A 22421-nucleotide genomic window follows, 5' to 3' on the forward strand; every position below is an offset into this window, starting at 1 on the left:
CACAAACCAAACACCTTCTGCTCGTCTGCGGCAGCGCTGCTCTGAGGAGGAAACTACACACACACACACACACACACACACACAACACACACACACACACACACACACACACACACACACACACACACACACACACACACACACACACACACACACACACACACACACACACCTCAATACAATGATGTGTTATGTCGGACAGCTATATTCACAGCTGGTGTGTTTTAGAAAGGTGTCAGCTTCTGCTTTACATTATAACCCTGCAGAGTAAACGTTCTGGATGTTGTATTAATGTCAGCACCAGTATTTTTGGTTTCATATCGAATCTAGAGTTGGGTCAATAGACAATGCCATTGTCCATCGCCGACGGTCGATAGACAACATGATGGTGAGCCGGCATGGTGATCCTCCGCCCCATCCCCGTGGCGGAAAAACACACACCGAGACCCCGTTTACACTCAAGCGTCTTAGTTTTAAAATGGTATTCAAGAACGAAACTATCCACCCTCACACTGGTGTTTCATCTAGCATTTCTGAACAGCCCTCCGGCCACACTATAACCCTGAAAACGCACATCACGTGACCACACACACAGGCATGTGCTGCAGCATACGCGCACATCTGAGCTCCAGGCAGCCAGCAGCCGGTGCTCAGGGCACCAAACCCCAGAGAGCAGTGCACGTGGGACAGTTTATCAGGGATGTAGCGCTGGATGGCGTCTCACTATAGCTGTTAAACGTGATGTTTAATTAATCTTGTGTCTATCTAATGACTCTTTGGTATTTTGAATCTATCAGGTAACGTTACAGCGTCAGTACACTGCTTCAGTCTTTCTCTTTCACGCTTGTGCTTAGTCATATTAGCTAAACCTCAGATAATGTTGGTTGGTTCCTGTTGGTTGTGCACATTTAAGGTTTGTGGACGCCATTATAAGGACACAGATCATCACTCTGCCTATTCATGCAGAGTCCCGCGGGAAAAGTGATTGACAGGTGGTCATCTGTGTGTCACTTCTCTTTATTTATTAATGAATTGGTTATGGGTGAAACTAAGAGCATGCAGGTCAGGGAGTTGAAACTTGAGGTTACAAATAATTAATTCGTTAGGAATTAATTAATTATTCATGAGTAATTAATTTACCTCTGCTTATGATGATGATACTATCGTACATCGCGATGTTTCACATTAGACATCGTACGATCCCAAATTAGTTGACATCGCCCAACCCTAATCGAACCGCAATATATGTCGATAACGATGATCAGCTCTGGACATTGTTACTCAATATTGATCCTAAGCAGAAATACGCAACAATGGGAATCTATAATGGTGTTCATATCAGAGATTCACCGAATTTTTAGTCGCCGAAAATCATCGGCCGGAAACAGGTCACGCTGCGTCATCCACCATTTCACTTTCCCGCCAGCAGTATCCGCCTTCAGTCATGGTTGGGATACTCTTTTAAAAGTGGAAGCATTAACATCTTATATGTCAATATATATCGCTATTGTTTAATATAGTAAATAATTAAAGATAGCATTTTTGACATCTCGCCCAGCCGTATTTAAAGTCGCAGTGGGTCATTTTCTGTGCAGACTAATATTTCGGTATGGCAATGTATTTTGAACTAAATGGAATATTGAGTAGGGGGCGGAGTCTTCACTCAAGATCTTTCACTCACATCGAAGTAGCAACCAGAGGGGGCGTGGCCTAATACATTTCAACCAATCAGAGTCTTCAATAAAAAACGCAGGCAGCAGTACTTACAGGCACGAGGATCTGCTTGCAGTGGCTGTGCAGGATGGTGTCCTGCAGCATGCGGTCCGTCACATGTCCGTACGCCGCGTGGCCGCTGGGTAAACTGGCCAGATGCAGATTAAACAGCCGCTTGACTTCGCTCAGACACAGAACGTAATGCTTTCTGAAGGTGTTTTTCACAAAGTCCTGCAGCTCGGGCGTGAAGGCCTGTCCGTGTCCGTTGTGCGGGTCGGACACTGGAGAGCCGGCTGCGGGGTAACCGTTGACAGAGCCATTGGTGAGCGGTACACCTGTGTCCATCGGCTCCTCAGAGTCGCTCACCGGCTCCTGCTTCACTGTGACCGAAGCACCAGCGGATCCCGGGGAGCCAGAAAGTCTCGAGGTCTTCAATCGGTGAGCGTCGAGATCTCGCTGCAGGATGGACTGCTTCTCTTGAGCGTTTTCCCTGGCTGCTTTCAGACGCTGGTCTCCACTGAGGTGAACAGGCTCTGGAGAACAACAAACAAAACACAACACGAGCGATATGCATGTGAAATTAAATAAAGGTTAGGTGATATATCAGTAGTCTGCATTTACACTGCAGATCTTAATGGTCAATTCTGAGTTTTGTGACTGATTTTTGTGGAGAAAAATTAATGAATGAATGTTTCCAGCTCCACACTTCTGAACTGTTGTGCATATATTTAACACACATATACTGCATGCAAGTCAAACACCAGCACATACCCGTCTGCGCATCCTTTTTATGCACAAAGTCGTCTTTGGAGAAGTTGAAGACTTTTTCCAACCTGCAACACAGCATTAATTTAGAAACACTGGAGGATGGTGGTACATTTGACTTCATAATGAGACTAAATTAATGGACAACTGAGTTAATATTGGGTGTTATTATTCTCATTTAGCGTAAGTGTACAATGTCACAATAAATGAAAGTGTCATCATGAACTCGTCCTTTATTTGTATGCTTCTGCTCTCTGATGATTTGAAGTGTTTCTTTTATTCTCAGTCTCAGCATCTGCTAAATGAGTAGATGTATGACGTGTACTCTAGTGTTTGTGTTCAGTTTTCTTGTTCCTGTGCATTGAGGGTGAGTGAGTCATGGGATCGATTTTAGAGACTTTCGACTGGCAAAAATTATCGGTTAAAAATGGTTCAATAAAATATGTATTATGATATATAAAAAAAATAATAATAATAAATTGTGGGGGGGAAATTGGTGTCGGCAGGTTAAGAAAAAAAAAAGTATTTTATAATAATAAGTAAATATATAAAATAAAAAATTCGGAAATCAAAATTGGCCAAAAAAATAAAGAAAATAATAATGATAATAATAATAATAATAATAATAATAATAATTTTAAAAAAATTATATTGGGAAAAAGAAAAAAGGAAAAAAATGTTGTAACAGCAGGTTAAATAAACAAATAAATAAATAAATAAATAGTTTATAATAATAATAATAAAAAATAAAAAAATAAAATAAACTGGCCAAAAAAAAAAAAAAAAATAATAATAATAAATCTTTTTTTAAATAATAATTGGGGATTTTTTTATTGGTATCGGCAGGTTAAATAAATAGATCATTTATAATAATAAATAAATAAAGTAAAAATTATTTGGAAATAGAAATTAGCCCCCCCCCAGACTTCTCATTTTAATGCATCTCTAATATTTAATATCTTTAAACCCTTTGAAAAGCAGGTTTGCATGTAATTTCTACATACTTGGACTGAATGCCCATCCAGAGCATGTGTTGCCTCTGAGCCACGTCTGGATGCTTCTTGACAAAATCCTGATCGGTGGGAAGCAGAAACTCCCAGCCACGATTCAGCCGGGGAACAGACATCTGCTCCAGGAAATCCTTCACGTCCTCTGGAGGAAGCTGCGGTCACATGACACACAAACGAACCAATGAAATGAATAAAAACATGGTAAAATCTAGAAGGGATACAGCTTTGGATATGCACATCAATATAGGATAATTGTTGTGACACTGTACAAGAATTATTATATGGTACAGTGAAGGCTGGCATTAATAAAAATTCAATTTAACGTGTAATTTAATTAATATGAATAATACTATGTATAATGACTGTTGAGGTAGGGGTGGATGTTAATAAAATACAATTTAATGGTTAATTTAATTAATAATATGAATAATGATTGCTTTTACATTACTGTGATGGTTGGATTTAGAGTTGGGTGGACGTTAATTAAATACAATGAATGTGTAGGTTAATAAATAATATAAATAATTCATGTTAACTTTCAGCCACAGCTGTATCCCTTTTAACAAACAACCCATCAACATGGGTAAATAAAAGCTCCTCAAATAAGCAAGGAATGTAATGTATGTGTAATTAAAGGCGCAGTGAGGGAATTTAGCACAATATTATTGCTATTTGAAAGCATCAAAACAAACACGCCCATGACCAAACAGGCCACACCCCATTTTAACAGCACCATCAACAATAAACACGCCCCTTATTGCTGATTGGCTCCAACTCAGTCTGACATTGTGGTCAGAATATTATTTCATGCACTTTTAAATGGATTCCTTTTAATAAAGAGATATATTTAAATACTAATGTACTATTTGTACAGTAATATTTGATCGTATGTCATTAAAATATACGTAAAGGAGCAGTAAACAAATTCAGCAAAACAATGTTGATATTTGAAAGCATCAAAACAAACACGCCCATAACCTAATAGGCTCCTCCCCTTTCTAATATCTCTAGACCAGGGCAGCCCAAACTCGGTCCTGGAGGGCCGGTGTCCTGCAGATTTTAGTTCCAGCCCCAATAAGACACACCTGACCCAGCTAATTAAGCTCGTTTTAGGTATCCTAGAAACTTCCAGGCAGGTGTGATGAAGGAAGATGGAGCTAAACTATGCAGTACACCGGCCCTCCATGACGAGTTTGGACATCCCTGCTCTAGACACTTACTAGACACACCCCTTATTGCTGATTGGCTGCAATTCAGTGTGACAGTGGGCAAAATATTCCTTAGTGCACTTTTAAATGGATTCCTTTCAATAAAGAGCCATATTTTAATACTAATGTACTATTTGTAGAGTAATATATAATCGTATGTCATTAGAATATATGGAGTTAAAGGCGCAGTAAGGGAATTTAGCACAATTACATTGCTATTTGAAAGCATCAAAACAAACATGCATAACCAAATAGGCCACACCCCATTTTAATAGCACCATCAACAATAGACACACCCCTTATTGCTGATTGGCTGCAACTCAGTCTAACATTGTGGTCAGAATATAGTTTCATGCACTTTTAAATGGATTCCTTTGAATAAAGAGCCATACTTTAATACTAATGTACTATTTGTACAGTAATATATGATCGTATGTCATTAGAATATGTGTAATTAAAGGCGCAGTAAGGGAATTTAGCACAATTACATTGCTATTTGAAAGCATCAAAACAAACACGCATAACCAAATAGGCCACACCCCATTTTAATAGCCCCATTAACACTAGACACACCCCTTATTGCTGATTGGCTGCAACTCAGTCTGACAGTGGTCAAACTTTTGCTCAGTGCACTTTTAAATGGATTCCTTTCAATAAAGAGCCATATTTGAATACTAATGTACTATTTGTACAGTAATATATAATCTTATGTCATTAGAATATATGGAGTTAAAGGCGCAGTAAGCAAATTCAGCAAAACAATGTTGATAATTGAAATCATCACCAAAGCACAACAATAACAACAACAAACAAGCCCAACACCATCCCTATGATCATGTTGATCATTTAAAGACCTTTGACTGTATGAAATCATAAGTGTTTTCTCATAGCGCCACCATCTTATACTCAAGCATGCACTATAATTCAACACAAACCTTTATAATGGCAGCGACCTCTTTTCTCATCAGGGTTCGCTCTAAAGTGAATCTCCACATCTGAGACAAGGAGGGAAAAATAATATTTTAAAAAATGGTGAAAATACTGTAAGTGTAATTTAATGTCACTGCATGTCTGTCTTTCTTTCTAAAGCACTTTCACGCACTACATGTTGATCCAAAGTGCTGTAGAAACCAAGAAAGACCAGCAGCTAAAAGAGTCAAAGCAAAGGCAGATAGAGAAAACGAAACACAAGGCTGCTCCTGACCAAAAGTACTGATAAAAATGCATGAATCCTGAGTGTATGAATAGAAGCTGATTACATGCGTTACACAAAACTGCCCTCAGTGCCAATGTAATGTTCAGGTCACATAAAAGTTGAAAAAATAAGTTAAATAAAAACCTGTTTTCATACTGAGAGTGAAATAAAGCTCACCACAAAGTCTCGACCGCGGCAGAGCACTTCAGCAGGAACGCCACTGTGTGAACTACACGTGTTCTTGGGATACAGGACATCACTGTACAAAAAATAAAGTAAAATCAGCTCTGGATTCAGCCCTATGTGTTCAGCAGTGCAGAAATCACGGAATCACTGTACAGGACGATGCACAGGAAACAACTAGACAACACCTATTCATTTAATGTGGACCAGTCATTTGGTGGCTCCATTCTGGACAAATCATTCAAAACCTGGAGAAATGGCTGGGACAAACTTTACCTTATTCACCAATAAGACAAAACAGAAATGTAAATTTAAAACACCACCACTAAATAAGTTAATGCATCACTATACAGTAACCATACAGTAACCATAAAAACAGAATTTATAAAAATTAAATTAAATAAAAATAAACTTGATTAGTCTTACTAATTTACTTTAATAAAATTCACTTCGATTTTCCCCCTGAAAATGGCCTCCAAACAGACTTAGAGCGATAGAACTAGAATGCTAGATTGAACAACAGAACAATGGACAGAATGATAACAAGAACCATGGAATGATAAAACAATAGATAGAAAATAGAACAATAGAACGATAGATAGGTGGAATGATAGATAGATAGATAGATAGATAGATAGATAGATAGATAGATAGATAGATAGATGGAATGATAGATAGATGGATAGATAGATAGATAGATAGATAGATAGATAGATAGATAGATAGATAGATAGATAGATAGATAGATAGATAGATAGACAGAACGACAGACAGACAGAACGACAGATAGATAGACAGACACACACACACACAGACAGACAGACAGGCAGAACGATAGATAGATAGATAGGTAGAACGATAGATAGATAGATAGGTAGAACGATAGATAGATAGATAGATAGATAGATAGATAGATAGATAGATAGATAGATAGATAGATAGAACAACAGACAGACAGACAGATAGATAGAGCGTAAAGAGGCTGACCTCTTGACGACCCAGTTTCCCTGCACCAGCAGCGCCACCTGCTGAATGCACCTCAGCACTGCAGTGGAGTCCGTTCCTGACGCCAGCAGACCCATCAGATTGGCAAACGGCATTACCTTCACTGAGACACAAACACAAACATCCATACTGACACAGATGCTGGGGAAAAACTACGTGCAATCATTCCCTTTCAAAAATTTTATATAATAATAATAATAATAATAATAATAATAATAATAAGTAGAAGTTGTTGTTTTTTAACCAGATAACTTGGTAGATTCTGGACATTTAGAGAAAATTAATCATTACAAGATAACCTGGGTGATTTTCTTCAGAAGAAATCAAAGAAAAAACATTTCAAAGGCAAAAATAAATAAATTAAAAATGCAAACTTTAACTTAGACTTGACAATCTTTCTAAGGCTGAAAGATTTGGGAAAGCTTTACTGTAATAGTGTCGATTATTAGACTACATATTACAAGAAAATGTATTTTTGATGGCTACTTCAAAATTTCCCATTTAATTGAAGGTAGATCCTTCTGTTCCAGCACATCACTGACTATAAAACACTAATAATTAAAGATTTTATAGTGATTTTTTATAAATATTTCAATGAACATTTAAAATAGACAAACCTTTAACAAACACATTTTTTTAATATCTTTTAATACTCATGATCTACAAGTCAAAAGGGTAAACAGATCCATTTTATTTAATAGCTTAATTTATTTCTGAGCTGTGGTTTATGTCGTTATTATGCTGTGATAAAACAATGACCACAATCCATAATTTCTGCTAAAATAAACGATAAAATACAAAAACAAACCTAATTAGAGTGATAAATTAGACAAATACTATAATTTTGTCCCTAAGGTAAAACATCAAGCTTTTATTTTTGACATGTCATGCATACAGCTCATGATATTAAGTGTATACGTGCTGTGCTATCTTCATAAACAAACCCATAACACCATCTTATTTTGGTGAATCACGCAACACTAACAGAGATGATAAAATACATCAGTGTGAAAGACCAACCGTTCTTCATCAGCGTCTTGACCTGATCTCCCAGAGGAAGAGTGCGCAGTTGAGCCATGGACAGCACATTACTGGGACCCACAGGTTTAACACTACAAAACAACACACACATTCAGATATAAACACACACACACACATACAAACAGCATCACGCAGACACACGCTTAATCTACTTACACTTTTTCTTCAGCCAGCGGAGGCATGAGCATGGACAGATATTCACTGCAGAGAGAGAGAGAGAACAAACATCACAACAAAACACGCACATTAAGTACAATATATGCATTAAAAACAATATATGACTTCAGCATTAATATCGCGATGTGATCATTCACAATAGTCCCATTGCAGGATATGCAATGTTGAATCTCCTCCCTTTTTTTTACATATCTATTATCATAATCAGACAAGCATAAGGATAGGGAGTCGACTCCAAAAGAGTCGATTCCTCAACTCTCAATGGACCCATTACCGGAATCCCAGAGTCAAATGAAGCATCCCTCCTGAATGAAGCGGATACATGCTACAGTTATAAAGCTCGTTCTCCAGCACGATGAACATCGAAGGCGCCCGATTTGAATGCATGTTCACACGCTAGGCTTGTGCCGGTATTCGGTAATGCGATAAATCACGGTAATAAATATGCACGATATTGTTATCGCGGGCACTTCAAAATACCGTGAAAAATAATAGATCCGAATTTATATTCTTAGAACGTGCCTTAGCTTATTTTCCATCAACCGCTTGAAGAAACACTGCGTATATGCTGCGCAGAACTGATGCGCACTCTGATGTAAACAATCCCCGCATGTAGAAGCCCTGTGTGCGCGCCGCCGCTGCCACCGCACTATAATCCTCACACGAAGAAGAAGCATGGCGGAAGGAGGAACGCTGCCGACAATTTATCCCCCTTCAGAAAGGGTAAAGTCAGAGGTTTGGAAATATTTTGGGTTCCAAAAAAATGCAGAGGGATTGCTGATCGAAGACGGTTTCCCTTTGCACATTCACTTTGATATAATTGCTCAAGTTTACTTTTATATTGTGTATTGTTTTATTTATATTTATTTGTATTTAAATGTTTGAAGTACTTTTAGTTAATTAAAAAGTTATTAAAGTTACTAAGTTGACGAAACTGAAGTTTTTTGTGTTTTTTTACCTGTTTCTCTAGTAAAATTACAATATCGTGATAATACCGTATACCGTGATAAAAGCTCAATCAATTAATCGCAGCATGAAAATGTGATACCGGCACATGCCTATCACACGCTTTATGATTTTGAATTTTGCCCGAGTAAATAATGCTGCGAGATGAAGTTTGCGTTCACTGTCAAATTCCTATAAAACACATCTTTTTGCTATTTGGTTTTAAAGATGATCTGCCTGTGATATCAAGTTTGCTATAATGAAATGTAGCATGTGTGTGTACGTTTGGGGCAGATCGACGTCTTACACAAGCACTGCAGGTAAAACTAGGATGTTTTGTTACTGGCTTCTGTTATATGCTCCAAGTATATATGCTATAAGTAACATTTTTAACCCATTTCAAAAATAAATAAATTAAAAAACACTAAATATAATGACAAAAGTAGCCAAGATTTATTGATTGACTAAATCCGACAACGCCGTCCTGTTTTTTTGTTGTTGTTTTTTTGGATGCACTTAATTTCACCTCTAATATTTAGACTATTCTTCTTGTTTATTTTGTATATACCTACAAATTACATGCATTTAAATTAAAATGCAATTTATAACAAATGAAATTAGTTTCAAAAGGGATTTTTAAGTAGCCACGGCTGTTCAAAAACAGGTGCGATTCACTTTTCTTGCGGTGAATGCAGACAGTGATATTTAATAATAAAGAGGCTATAAAAAAAATCCCATTTATGAAAGCGAGAGCAGTATGATATGCTTTGAGTCACAGTCTATCACGCTGCTTTTATTAATTATTTTAGCTTTGTTATGAATTATATAAGTTACAGATTTTGTGCAGGGGGGTTAATATTTAATTTGTCATTAAATCTAATTGAAAATCTAGCTATTTTGTTTATTGATCAGTCGAAGTGCCTGTTGCCTTTAAAAAAAATACAGAAATTAACAACTGCAGACCGTCCACTACTCCAGATTATTTAATGCACTCTGCTTTGTATTCAAGTATCAAGCATTTATATTAAGATGATATTTAGGGTATTTATGATGTTTATTTAAACCTTGTTCTGGCTCAATTGGGGTGTTTTTTATTTGTTAATGAACTGCTACGCATCTTTTCATTAAATATTTCGATAATAAATTGATGTTTTACCTTTCTGTCTCCAAGATTGCAATGTAACTCTAAACTAGACATTTAAAATATGCTGTAAAAAAAGTACAGGCTGATAACTATTTTATTTTGACTGCAGATGATTTAAACTGTTGATTTCGTCTGACCAGAAGAGAACTGCATGTATAAAGCGCGATATGATACAGCATGTTTAATCCTTGCGCTATTTTAAGTGAAAGTAAATGGAGTCGATTCCACCAACTCCAAAATTAGGAGTCGAGAATCGGAATCGACTCCAAAAAACCCTGGAACCGAACACCCCTTGACACGCCCCTTACTGCTAATTGGCTGCAAGTGTTGTCACTCAACATGACATTGCAGGTCAATAGCTTTCAAATATTGCTTAATGCACTTTTAAATGGCCTCCTGCAGTGTTCATGATGTGTAATACGAGCATGCACTGACCGTGGTGTTTTGACCAGCTCTGTGTTTTCTGTGGTGTCCATGGCTTGACAGTACAGATACTGGCGCTCGTGTTCAGACCGGCTGTCCTGCACAAACAAAGGAGAACACACACTGCGTTATTATAGCGAGCCGTTTTAACATATGCTCTACTGAATTATTCTTCATGTGTGATATTTTGGCTGGAGACTTCCGCTCTCATTCACTTTCATTGATTTTTATCCATTAAAAACAGCTCATTATGCTCATTATGATATTTTCTCATTGTATTATTCTACTTTTTATGCATAGTCATGAACACATGTCTTTGTAGAGCAAGTAGTTTGACTATTTTCTGCCATTTATTATTCATTTTTGCAATCAGAATTTGCAAACCAATCGCAGAAAAGAGCACCCTTCCACATTGCAGAATAAGCTCAATTAGGCCATAGTGTACTAGTGCATAGAGTGCAATTTGGACACAGCTTGAGATTAGTGTGTACATGCATGACTGCTTTACCTTTATGGCGTGGTAATGGAGATGAACCCAGGGCTCCTCGGCCTGTTTCTTCTGCAGGAACTCGTAAGACTGGATGCGCCGCTGACGGGCCTGCTCAGACTCGGGTCTGGAAAACCTCACCTAGGTGAAGAACAGGCAAACAGTGAGAAAAACAAGCGCTAAACACACAGACGGTGAACATGACTCAGCATTTAGTTTCCTCTGGTCTTACAGTGATCTGTTTAACATCATCTTCTGCTTCATCCTGAGAAGAGTCTCCAGCTGCAAATAAAAAAAATCATTAGTTAATAAGAACAACAACAAATAATCAAATAATCCAAATTTACTACTATAATAATAATAATAATAATAATATAATAATAATGACAATAATAATAAACAAATAACTAATAATATAATACATAATATAATAATAAATATTTAATAACAAACGAATTTGCTATTATTATTTTTATTATTTACTAGTTGTTTATTATTAGTAGTAGTTGTAGCAAATTTAGTTATTATTTATTATTTTATTTATTATTGGTTATTTGTTGTTGTTGTTTAGTATGGCAAATTTAAAACAATAATAATAATTATTATTATTTTTATTATAATAAATTAAAATAATTAAATTAAATAAATAATAACAACGACCAAATTTGCTACAACAACAACAACAACAACAACTACTACTACTACTACTACTACTACTAATAATAATAATCAACAACAACAACAACAAATAACCAATAATAAATATTTAATAATTAACTAAATCAAACAGATTTGCTACTATTTCTTATTACTAAACAGTAAGAAATAATTAATAAACAAATAACTAATAATATATTATATTATAAAATAAATATTTAATAACAAACGAATTTGCTGTATTTATTAATTATATTTTTTATATTTACTTGTTTATTATTATTATTATTAGAAGTAGTAGTAGCAAATTTAGTTGTTGTTATTATTTATTTATTATATTATTGGTTATTTGTTGTTTAGCATAATAATAATAATAATAATAGTAATAATAATAATAATAATATTATAATAAACAATAAAATAATTAATAAAATATTAAATAATAAATAAATAATAACAACGACAAAATTTGCTACAACTACTTATAATAATAATAATAATTTTTTTTTTTTAAATCAACAACGAATAAATATTTAATAATATCTACAAACAGATTTGCAACTATTACTTATTATTATAAACAACAAGAAATAATTAATTATAAAATAATAATTTATTAATAAATAATGTCGCGCCAATAGCCTTGTGGTTAGTGCGTCGACAAATGGCACCTAGGTGTTCGCGGCGATCCGAGTTCGATTCCTGGCTCGAGGTCCTTTGCCGACCCTTCCCTATCTCTGCTCCCCACACTTTCCTGTCTGTAAAATCTCCACTGTCCTATCACAATAAAGGTGAAAACCCCTAAAAATAATAATTAAAAAAAATAAATAATAACAACAACAAACTAATTTGCTACTATTACTTATAATAATAATAATAATAATAATAATAATAATACTTTAAATATTTACTATATTTAAATTGAACAAATACACAAAACTTAACAAATTAAATTTTGCAAAATTTTTTTAAATTGTTTTAAAAACAATACTGTTTATTAATATATACAAGCCACACAATAAAATGAATGCATGTATACTGAACACATCTTAAAACGTGCATTTTAAAACTTTAACAATGTATGTAATGTGTGCATGTATACAAAACGTACATTGAAAAATGAACTAAATGTAATATACCTTTTATCTTAATACTTATAACATTCAAACTCATGCAAGTTAACACTTTTTACTTGATTACATTATAATTTTATAGTCATTAATTAATTTTCTTCACAACCAACACAATAGCAGTAACTTACACTGAAGATTTCCAACAACTCGGCATGGATTTATCAAGCACACTCTTAACAACACTGATGACAATCAACCAGATTTCAGTGTGCAATCATTAAAATCAACTAAGAAAGTGACCCAAAAACATCCTCCCACCTTCATTGGCTGCTTCTCGTTCTCGATGTTTCGTATCTGCTTTATCCAGATAGGTGAAGCTGGGTCTCATCTGGAGGATTCCCTGCAGTGGAGTCAGATGGAGCTCCCCTGATTAAAGACAATACATGCACCTCTGTCAATTCAGCAATTATAATATGAAAAACAATCTTATTAATGGGGACTCATTACGCAGAAATCACGTTTATAAGAGTTTTAAACGCAGTTGTGTGTCAGCATTGTGTGAATACATCCAGCCTCTAATGATAAACATTAATTAATTGCATTCATTATAATCAGACTTGATAAAAACAGTCTGCAGAAACACTTTGATTGGCATTCTGCCTTTGTATGCGTCATCATAGGGGGAAAGCCCCGCCCACTAGTGTCCATCTCATTAGCATAAACAGCAGCCCTGAGTGAGAAGCAGCCGTCTGTCCATTAGCCATTAGAGTGTTTGAGCTGCTGAAGATAATGTCAGCATAGACTAAGAGGATTCTAGATGTGGAGTTTTAGATGAACAGCGACATAGACTGACAGAAGCATCAAGCACACACACACACACCCGACCAGCATTTACAACAGAGCTAGTGCTGTTTTACATCTGCCACTATGCTGACTCATAAGTGTTTGTAGCTCCGCCCTCTTCTGAAAAGAGGTCAATCTCATTTGCATTTAAAGCGACAGTCACCAAAACAGCAACAGTTTGTATTATAGCCTAAAAGGGTCAGATTCAGAGACACCCTGTTAATTATTTGATATAATTTAATGTGATATAACATTTACAAAAATAATACAATTAAATAAAAAAATAAAAATCAAGAGAACAGAAATTTTCAATTTCCTGGAAAGTGGTTCAAAATATCTGCAATAAAATACCTTTGTGAAACACAGCCGCAGCGTAGCGAGACGTGTTCGTGGTCGCCTGAATCGATGAGAACGATTGTTTGTCCATCATTTTCCTACAAGCAGAACATAAATATGAAATTCACCAACACCAAAGACTGTAAAAATCAGGGCCCATTTCACAAAACATTTTCTCTGAGCACCGAGAACTCTGAGGCTGCATTTACACTGCACTGATCAAGTGACTCAATTCCCCCATGTGGCACAGATCGGATATGGCCCATGTACGTGAGAGCAGGAACAAATCACATTGATTCCGATTTACTCAAATCAGATTCAGGTCTTGTTCATATGTGAAAATTAACCAGATATGAATCAGATCAGTGCCCTCGTGTCTGCAGTGTAAGCAGATAGATCAGATTTTCACCTGTCAATGCGAGTCGCGCATCATTAAAAACCATAGCGAATGACGTCAAGTCTGACGCTTTAATTTCAGAACAGACTTCAGCAGAGTCCCAAACCTTAAATCTCTCACACACACGAGGACTTAAACAGCTTTTATACTGTCATAAAGCACAGGTATTTAAGCATGTTAATGAGAGTGAGAGAGCGCAATGTCCGCCACGTATCCAATATAAACTAATATAAAACTAGTGCATACATCACGTGCATAAATCACGCCATGGACATGACATTAAGATGCCTAAAGGTTTAAAAAAGCCTGTATATCAAAAGAAGATGGACAAATGAGAACCTTTCTGTCATAAACTATAGTGAAGCAGCTTGTCAAAAGCTGTGAACAGATTACATACAGGAATAGAGGAAAGAGCACTCTTTAATTATCAGCTGTTAGTCAGCACCCGCTCTTTTTTTTCCTGGTCATTGCGCCTTTGCCGTGTGCAGTGTAAATGCAGACGATCGGATACGAGTCACTTTTAAAAGGCGATGCAAGCAGGTCTTCAAATAAATCAGATCCAGTCACAAAATCGGAATTGACCATTAAGTGTAAACGCAGCCTAATAATCAGCAGTAAATGAGTTCTGCTAAAAGCTGCTCATAAAGATGCTGAGATGAACTTTTACTGAGGATTATAGAGAGGGTGGGGGGCGGGGCTGAGCTGGTCGCTATGGTCGATGTTATCATGCTCATTAGCTATGCACACAGTGACTGGCTGATGCAAGTTATGTTATTAAGTAATGTTATACACCACCACCAGTGTGCAGTATCCACTTGGATGATGCGACGGCAGCACCAGTGCTTCCCCAAACACCAGCTATAGGTGGAGTGGAGAGACAGTGATGGAGCCAATTCAGTGCATAGAGATGATTAGGAGGCCAGATTAGTGCTCAGGTTGTGTAGATGAGGACAACAACATGTTGAATTCCAGAGAAACTGGCGCATTTTTATTTATTTATTTTTTAATTTTCTCCTAAATCTGCAAGTTAAGCTTTTTTTTTAAATCACCTTTCCACTGCACACGATATGCAGACAGGACTGGCGGAATTCGCCCTCTTGTGGCGGTCGCACAGTAATCAGTTTTGTCATGCACCATGGGAGAGAAGCCGATTCTTGCAGTGCCCGAAATAAAGGAGTGCAAAAGCAAGAGGCTTTATTCTCCGTGCGTTTACCATAGTCGAATGGTTGAATGAATGAACACTAGAAATGTTGAGGGGAATGTGCAGATAGCATTAAAAAAATAAACAATTTATTACTCACTTATGAATGGAAATGTGTGTGTTTTTATTAATACAGCCTTTTCTGATTTAAAAAAGCAGCAAAAAATGTTAAATAACTAGTAATATCACTCATCTCGCACACACTGATCTGACTGGACAACACTGGAATCCATCACATCCAGTCTAGTCGCAGAAGATCAAATATTTGAATGGATCAGCAGCTCAAATCGGATCCGCATATTCACACTTTTGGAACTCCATGCAGCTCCTGGACTACTCTCCATTGGAAATGAATAACTTCTGCTTGAGCCGTATCATATTTTGAGAATAAGATTTGTGTATTTTTAAAGAAGCAGATTAAAATGTTGCTCACGTTGTGTAGACGTTGGAGTCCTCGGAGGACATGCCGTCCACGTTCAGCGCGATCTGTTCTCCTTTACTACGGCTGTAGTTTGGACTCATGGTGTCCATCGCAACCTCCAGCTCAACCTGCAGACGGGAGGAAAACATGAGCTGTGCGCTTATTTCTATCGGGTAAATTACCAGAAAATGTACATTTTTGGGTGAACTACCCCTTTAAATAAGAGTTGCTTCTCAAAAACAACAACAACGTACTTTCTGCTGCTTGGGTTTGATTTTGGCCGCCAAATGAGTCACATTATTGTAGCTCATAGATCCGGGACGCACGGGATACTAAAAGAAAAACACATCATTAAATGGCTTTAAAGAACAAAATCAGCATATTTGAAGCATGTGAGACAAATAAAGATGCTGATGAAGGTGAGACTGTTTATTTATTTTTTTAATGCTCTTAGAAATGTAGAGATTTTGGCCTTTTTGCTTTAGATCACTGGTCCATTATTTAATTCATTTACTAACATTAAGTATGAATAATCTTGTTAAGCATTTATTATTCATATTTCAACATTTACTAATGCATTATTAAAATAAAAGTGTGCATGTTAACATTGGTTAATGCACTGCGAGTTACTTGAACTAACGTTATTTAACTTTAAAGATGAATTAATATTGCAATGTTAGTGAATACATCAACGTACATTAACTAATGGACCATTATTTTTATAGTGTGACTGTGTTGTTGTTTTTTCAGTCTAATGCAAAAGCACGTACAAAATACAAACTGAAGTGTTTCTTTAATATCTCTTTGTCAATTTGTGTCTGCAAATTTCATTTACACTATTTTAAAAGCCATTTCTTATTTTAGATACTCCAAACTTAACAATCGTAGTAATATCTTTATTTTTATTAATATCATAAGGTTATTGTTTTTTTTTTACACAGGATTATGTTCATATACAAGCTGCTTAATTATATTCATGTTTTTTACAAAAGAAAATTGGGCAAAATTATTGTTTTTCTGGCTATTTGCTGTATTTTTCAGACTGAAGTTATCTAAAAAGTTTTTTAAATCATCCCTGTAAAAACTTTTCACTCTAATATGTCAATATAAATAAATAAATAAATAAATAAATAAATAAATAAATAAATAAATAAATAAAGAGTTCTGAACTTGACTTTATCCAAAGTTCAGATTTATGTGTTGGAAACATATGCAAATTAGCACATTTAATAAATAAATAATGTCTCATTTGCATATTAAAACTCTGGTAACACTTTAAAACAATGGGCTATTAGCATCTATCAATCATAGTTCAACATTTACTAATGCATTATTAAAATCCAAACTTATGCTGGCTAACATTAATTAATGCATAAGAAATAAGAAGGAACAACTGTTTTTTCATTAACTAACGTTAACAAACAAGAGTAAAACCTGTAATAAATGTATTGTTCACTGGTTGTTCATGTTAGTAAATACATTAATAGATTATTTTAAAGTGTTACCAAAACACTTAATAACATTTAAGACAACTTGTAATACAAAAATACATCTGCGGTTCCTGATGTAATCAATCAACTGTGGAAGTATGGTGATAGATACTACTTTATTTACCCTATTCCCCACTATAATCACAACAATAAATTATATTTTCATTAAGAAAGCAATGACAAACTGTAGTTCTGATCAAATAACTGCAACTTTGATGAGTTTACACTGATGTTTATGCGTCACAATATTCACCTGGAACAAATAGAGCTTCTCCACCAGACTTCTGGCCAGGTAAACATCAATCTAACAGAAGAAAGAGAGCAGAACGGATGAAAAACAGACACTCGATGCTGCAGCGTGATGATCTTGTCCATGCTTACCTCCTGTATGATAGGATCATCATCGTCTCCACTGGCCATAATGAAGACTGGAGAGAGAGGAGAAGATGCTGATGGAGGATTCGAACCTGCAGACAACAGTGTTACAATGCAGTGCTACTCAGTGCTGGGTTTAACGAAAACAGATGTAACCATTTAAGGCTGCACAATATACGGTTTCAGCATCGATAACGCGCGTACCTGCAATAATCACATTAAGATATGCAATGTTGAGTCTGGATTATAGTCGACCAGGAGCTACAGAGCTGTATTTATGTACCTGAATACTGTTAGACTCCCCAGAAAACTACTATTTAACTACCTTGTGAAACTGAATCACAATATTTAATTGCAGAAAAATAAAATAATCGCAATATCAGACTTTTCCAATATCGTGCAGCCCTAATGCAGACAGACGTAACCATTATTAAATTATTATTTTTAAATATTTAAATCACACTGACTTGATTTACACACAGGATACACAAGTGAATTAATAATAAATACAATAAGTAAATAAATAAATAATATATATAATTAAAAAAAAAAAACACTGACCTTTAGTTTTAATCTAAATTAGTCTAATATCTCTTCAACTAAACTATTTCCAGTAGATTTTACATCTTTAAAACAATCTATGAAAGGTTGCCAGATTTGCTAGAATTTGTCTTCTTTCATTATTAGGTAACTTAATTACAGCTACTTTTAATGTTTATGATTTAGATAACATAATTAAAAACAACACATATTGGCTAAAGTGCTTTCCAATTAATAGTGACACTTTACAATAAGATTGTATTATTTAAAAGTCTTGTGAAGGGCTTTGAAATGTGCATTTTTATTCAATGTTTGAGGTCATCTCAACCAAAATATGAAGAGAGGGCGAGATATAGATATTAACTTTGAGGATTTAGCCTCAATTACCTGCTTATAGGGTATATGCTGAAGCATGCTAATAGGACTTTGAATTTGCCAGTAATCTGGGTTAAACGCTTCCTGTCAATTGTATGCCAATGCAAAAATCAGCGCATTTAAGGTCTGTTTATTTAAAAATCAGCAATCTCCGATGGCTGAGTGATATCTGATATAAAGTGGGTCTCAGATTGTACAAGAAGCTCTGCATTAAATTACATTTCCCCCACCATGTCTTTATAATATGAGCATTTATTTTACCCCAGTATATTCAGTGGAGCTTAAGCCTGCCGATTCTGACGGTCGCGTGCGAGTAAACGACTTTTTGTCTCGTTTTACGCTTGAACATCTAAATGAATGCCAAAGTTTATTTAACTGAATGTATTTTAATTACTTTACAACATCGATGCTGTAAAAGGAACCGTATAAAATGAGAAAAAATTCACAATAACAGGTCACCGGAAGTTTATCAGTATGTCAAAAACACTAGCTCCGCATATACCCTATTACGAGTTATTAAGGTTGTGTTTAGGTAGGATTATGGATGTAGAATAAGATCATACAGAATATGTGCTTTAGAAGTATTAATAAACAGAAAATATATTGATGATGTGCAGGAAATAAGTCTGCTTATTAAGTTAATAAAGTTATCTCAATATTAAGTTGATTGTTAAGTAATTTAACAATGTTAAATTAATTTATGAAGAAATTTCAGTGGTGTGAAGTAACAAATTACCAATACTTAAGTTACTGTAATTGAATAGTTTTTCTCAGGAGTTGTAATTTACCAAGTAGTTTTAAAAATGTGTACTTTAACTACACTATTTTCCTTCAACCTGCAGTCACTACTGTATTATTTCCTGTCTATGGGGATTAGAAAAATCAGTCCTGTGATTGCCATCCAATCAAATCACACATAGAAGGTAAATTGCCTCATAATGAACTACCTCAAGACATGCAGCAACTGTTTGGAAGCATTAAAAGTGTCCAAGACAATGTCCAAAATCTTTACACGCAACAACCCAGAGACCGTTTAGATGCATGTCACTGATGAGATGACGGATGTTTACTGTTTGATGACCAAAATGGCCAGCAGGCACAAGACATCAACATGACGTCAGATTGACGTTGTACCCTGACATTGTGGGACATTGCATTTGTTTGGAAATGAAAATCAGGTTGACGTCAGAACCCAGGCAGATGTCAATGCCCAATCTAATATCAACCACATATCAATGTCTAATGATACAGCTTGACGTTGTGTGGGCGTTACCACTATGGCGTCAATCAGATGTTGGATTTTAGTTGCCATACCTGACGAATAAATGTCAGTATTTGACGTCTATACGACGCTGGTTTAAGATGTTGGCTCGATGTTGGATTTTGGTGACTTGACATTTGACGGCGTTATTGGACATGAAAATAACGACCTAATATTTCTAACCTAATATTAAGGTCTTATTACGTTGTGATTGAGGTAAAGTTGGTTTTATATTCGTACATTCTGACTTTTCCCTTAATAATATAATTTCATAAAAGTAATATTAGCAAACTTTATCATATTAGCAGCCAATGACTTTCAAAGTACAACATTGTTCACAGTCAAATAAACAGTGTTAATGTTGTTTTCAAGTCACACTTGCAGGTTATTTCAGACTGAATATTCAAAGTGCTGTGGTAAACAATATAGGGAGTGTGTCACAAGTTTTCACTGACCGAATGTGTGAATATAAACCAACTTTACCTCTATGATGTTGTGTGCATGCTGGGCAATAACTAAATGCATTACAGAATCACATCCACAAATTACATGTAAATGCATCAGCTTTATATCACTACTCTTGAGTACTTTTGAATGGGCTACTTTTTACTCATACTTTGAGTAATATTTACTACAGATACTTTTACTCGTACTACATTTTTAATCAAGTAATGGTACTTTTACTCGAGTATGATTTTTCAGTACTCTTTCAGCACTGAGTAATTTAACGTCGAGCAATTTATCCATAAACATTAAATCACTGCTTGACATGATAACAACAGCTAACGCTAATGAATGTTTACTGGATGACGCAAGCGCTTGTAAAGACCTTATTTTACACTCCACACCACAATAAAGCATGTTAAAACCAAGTAAACACTGTAAAACAAACACAGAAGTAGACAATTGGGGTAAAGTTGGTTTTATATTCGCACATTCGGACTTTCTCCTTAATAATATAATTTCAGAAAACTGTTCTTTGCTAATTATTATTAGGAAGATCATCCTATCAATGTCCAACATTGTTCACAGTTAATTCAATAGTGCTAATGTTGTTGTAAGTCTTACATGCGACTTAACTCCGAATATTCAAAGTATAGCGGTAAACACGATGTATGGACTGCTTTACAAATTGTCACCGTTCAAAATTAAAAGATTATGCGAATATAAAACCAACTTTACCTCAATGAAGAAGAGATTGTGCTTCAGTCAGCAAACGGAGCGACATGCTAGTATGAGTTAGCAGCTCTTCAGATATAAACAACGACTAAAACACACGTGTAAAGTCAAAACACACCACACTAGCAAGCAGTAAATGTAGATACATGCGTTTTTAGTATTTATGAAACTTTTGACACTAACACCGGGAGCCTGTTGTGAATACACACACACTGACACACACACTGACACACACTGACCGAGGCCTCGGCGGTTCCGCTAAATCACCCACACTACGCGGCTGAACGCAGAAGAAGAAGCCCGTCTCACTGTACAGTGGTGTTGTGGAGCTGAATTCCTCCAGCAGGTCAGTCTAAAGCTTTATATGTGCGTTTATCTGCTGCCATGTTGCTGATCGTGGAGCTGCAGTCACTCAAAACACGTGGGGAGGAGCTGTGTCAGTGCGTGTGTGCTCATATCCCAGCATGCACCGCGGCGGAGACACGCGACACGGGCCGCGTCACAAGCAAACGCCGGTCAGGAGCTCGTGTTTACAATCTTTTTAATACATTGTGTGTACAATTGCAGCGTATTTAAAACTGCTCGAAATTATGTACCATCCTTACTTTTGTTTTTACAATAAGGGAGTTATGAATTCGATTTAAAGGTGAGCTATAAGCCCCTTTTTAAGATATACAATGCGTGTCTGATGTCTCTAGAGCAGTGTTTCCCAACCCTGTTCCTGAAGACACACCAACAGTACACGTTTTCAACCTCTTGCTAATCTAACACACCTGAATCAACTCATCAGATACTCCAAACACTGAAGTTAATGGGTCAGATAAAGGAGACATCCAAAATATGTACTGTTGGTGTGCCTCTGGGAACAGGGTTGGGAAACACTGCTTTAGAGTGTGTGTAGTGAAGTTTCAGCTCAAAATACCACAGATAAATATTTTCTAACTCTCTAAAACTGAGCCTTTTAGGCTTTGATCCTA

The 22421-nt window shown here is 35.8% G+C and overlaps 1 protein-coding gene across 1 annotated transcript in view; it reads right to left on the reverse strand.

The window, feature by feature from the left end:
- Positions 1–21893, reverse strand: part of polr3e (polymerase (RNA) III (DNA directed) polypeptide E) — a 24441-nt gene extending 2548 nt beyond the window's left edge. Inside the window, exons 1-19 of the mRNA XM_056469707.1 lie at positions 21684–21893; positions 18096–18181; positions 17968–18018; positions 16479–16556; positions 16237–16352; positions 14221–14303; positions 13345–13452; positions 11529–11578; positions 11318–11437; positions 10822–10907; positions 8277–8321; positions 8100–8191; positions 7062–7182; positions 6069–6150; positions 5632–5691; positions 3483–3640; positions 2485–2546; positions 1768–2246; positions 1–53 (exon numbers count right to left, since the gene is read on the reverse strand). The exon at positions 1–53 is cut by the window's left edge and continues 25 nt beyond it. Coding sequence (XP_056325682.1) covers positions 1–53; positions 1768–2246; positions 2485–2546; positions 3483–3640; positions 5632–5691; positions 6069–6150; positions 7062–7182; positions 8100–8191; positions 8277–8321; positions 10822–10907; positions 11318–11437; positions 11529–11578; positions 13345–13452; positions 14221–14303; positions 16237–16352; positions 16479–16556; positions 17968–18018; positions 18096–18134 — 1883 coding nt within the window. The 5' untranslated portion in view covers positions 18135–18181; positions 21684–21893. The remainder of the gene's footprint in view (positions 54–1767; positions 2247–2484; positions 2547–3482; positions 3641–5631; positions 5692–6068; positions 6151–7061; positions 7183–8099; positions 8192–8276; positions 8322–10821; positions 10908–11317; positions 11438–11528; positions 11579–13344; positions 13453–14220; positions 14304–16236; positions 16353–16478; positions 16557–17967; positions 18019–18095; positions 18182–21683) is intronic.
- Between the last annotated feature and the right edge of the window lie 528 nt (positions 21894–22421).

The sequence above is a fragment of the Danio aesculapii genome, chromosome 12 (genome assembly GCF_903798145.1).
Source record: "Danio aesculapii chromosome 12, fDanAes4.1, whole genome shotgun sequence".
Taxonomy (NCBI): Eukaryota; Metazoa; Chordata; class Actinopteri; order Cypriniformes; family Danionidae; genus Danio; species Danio aesculapii.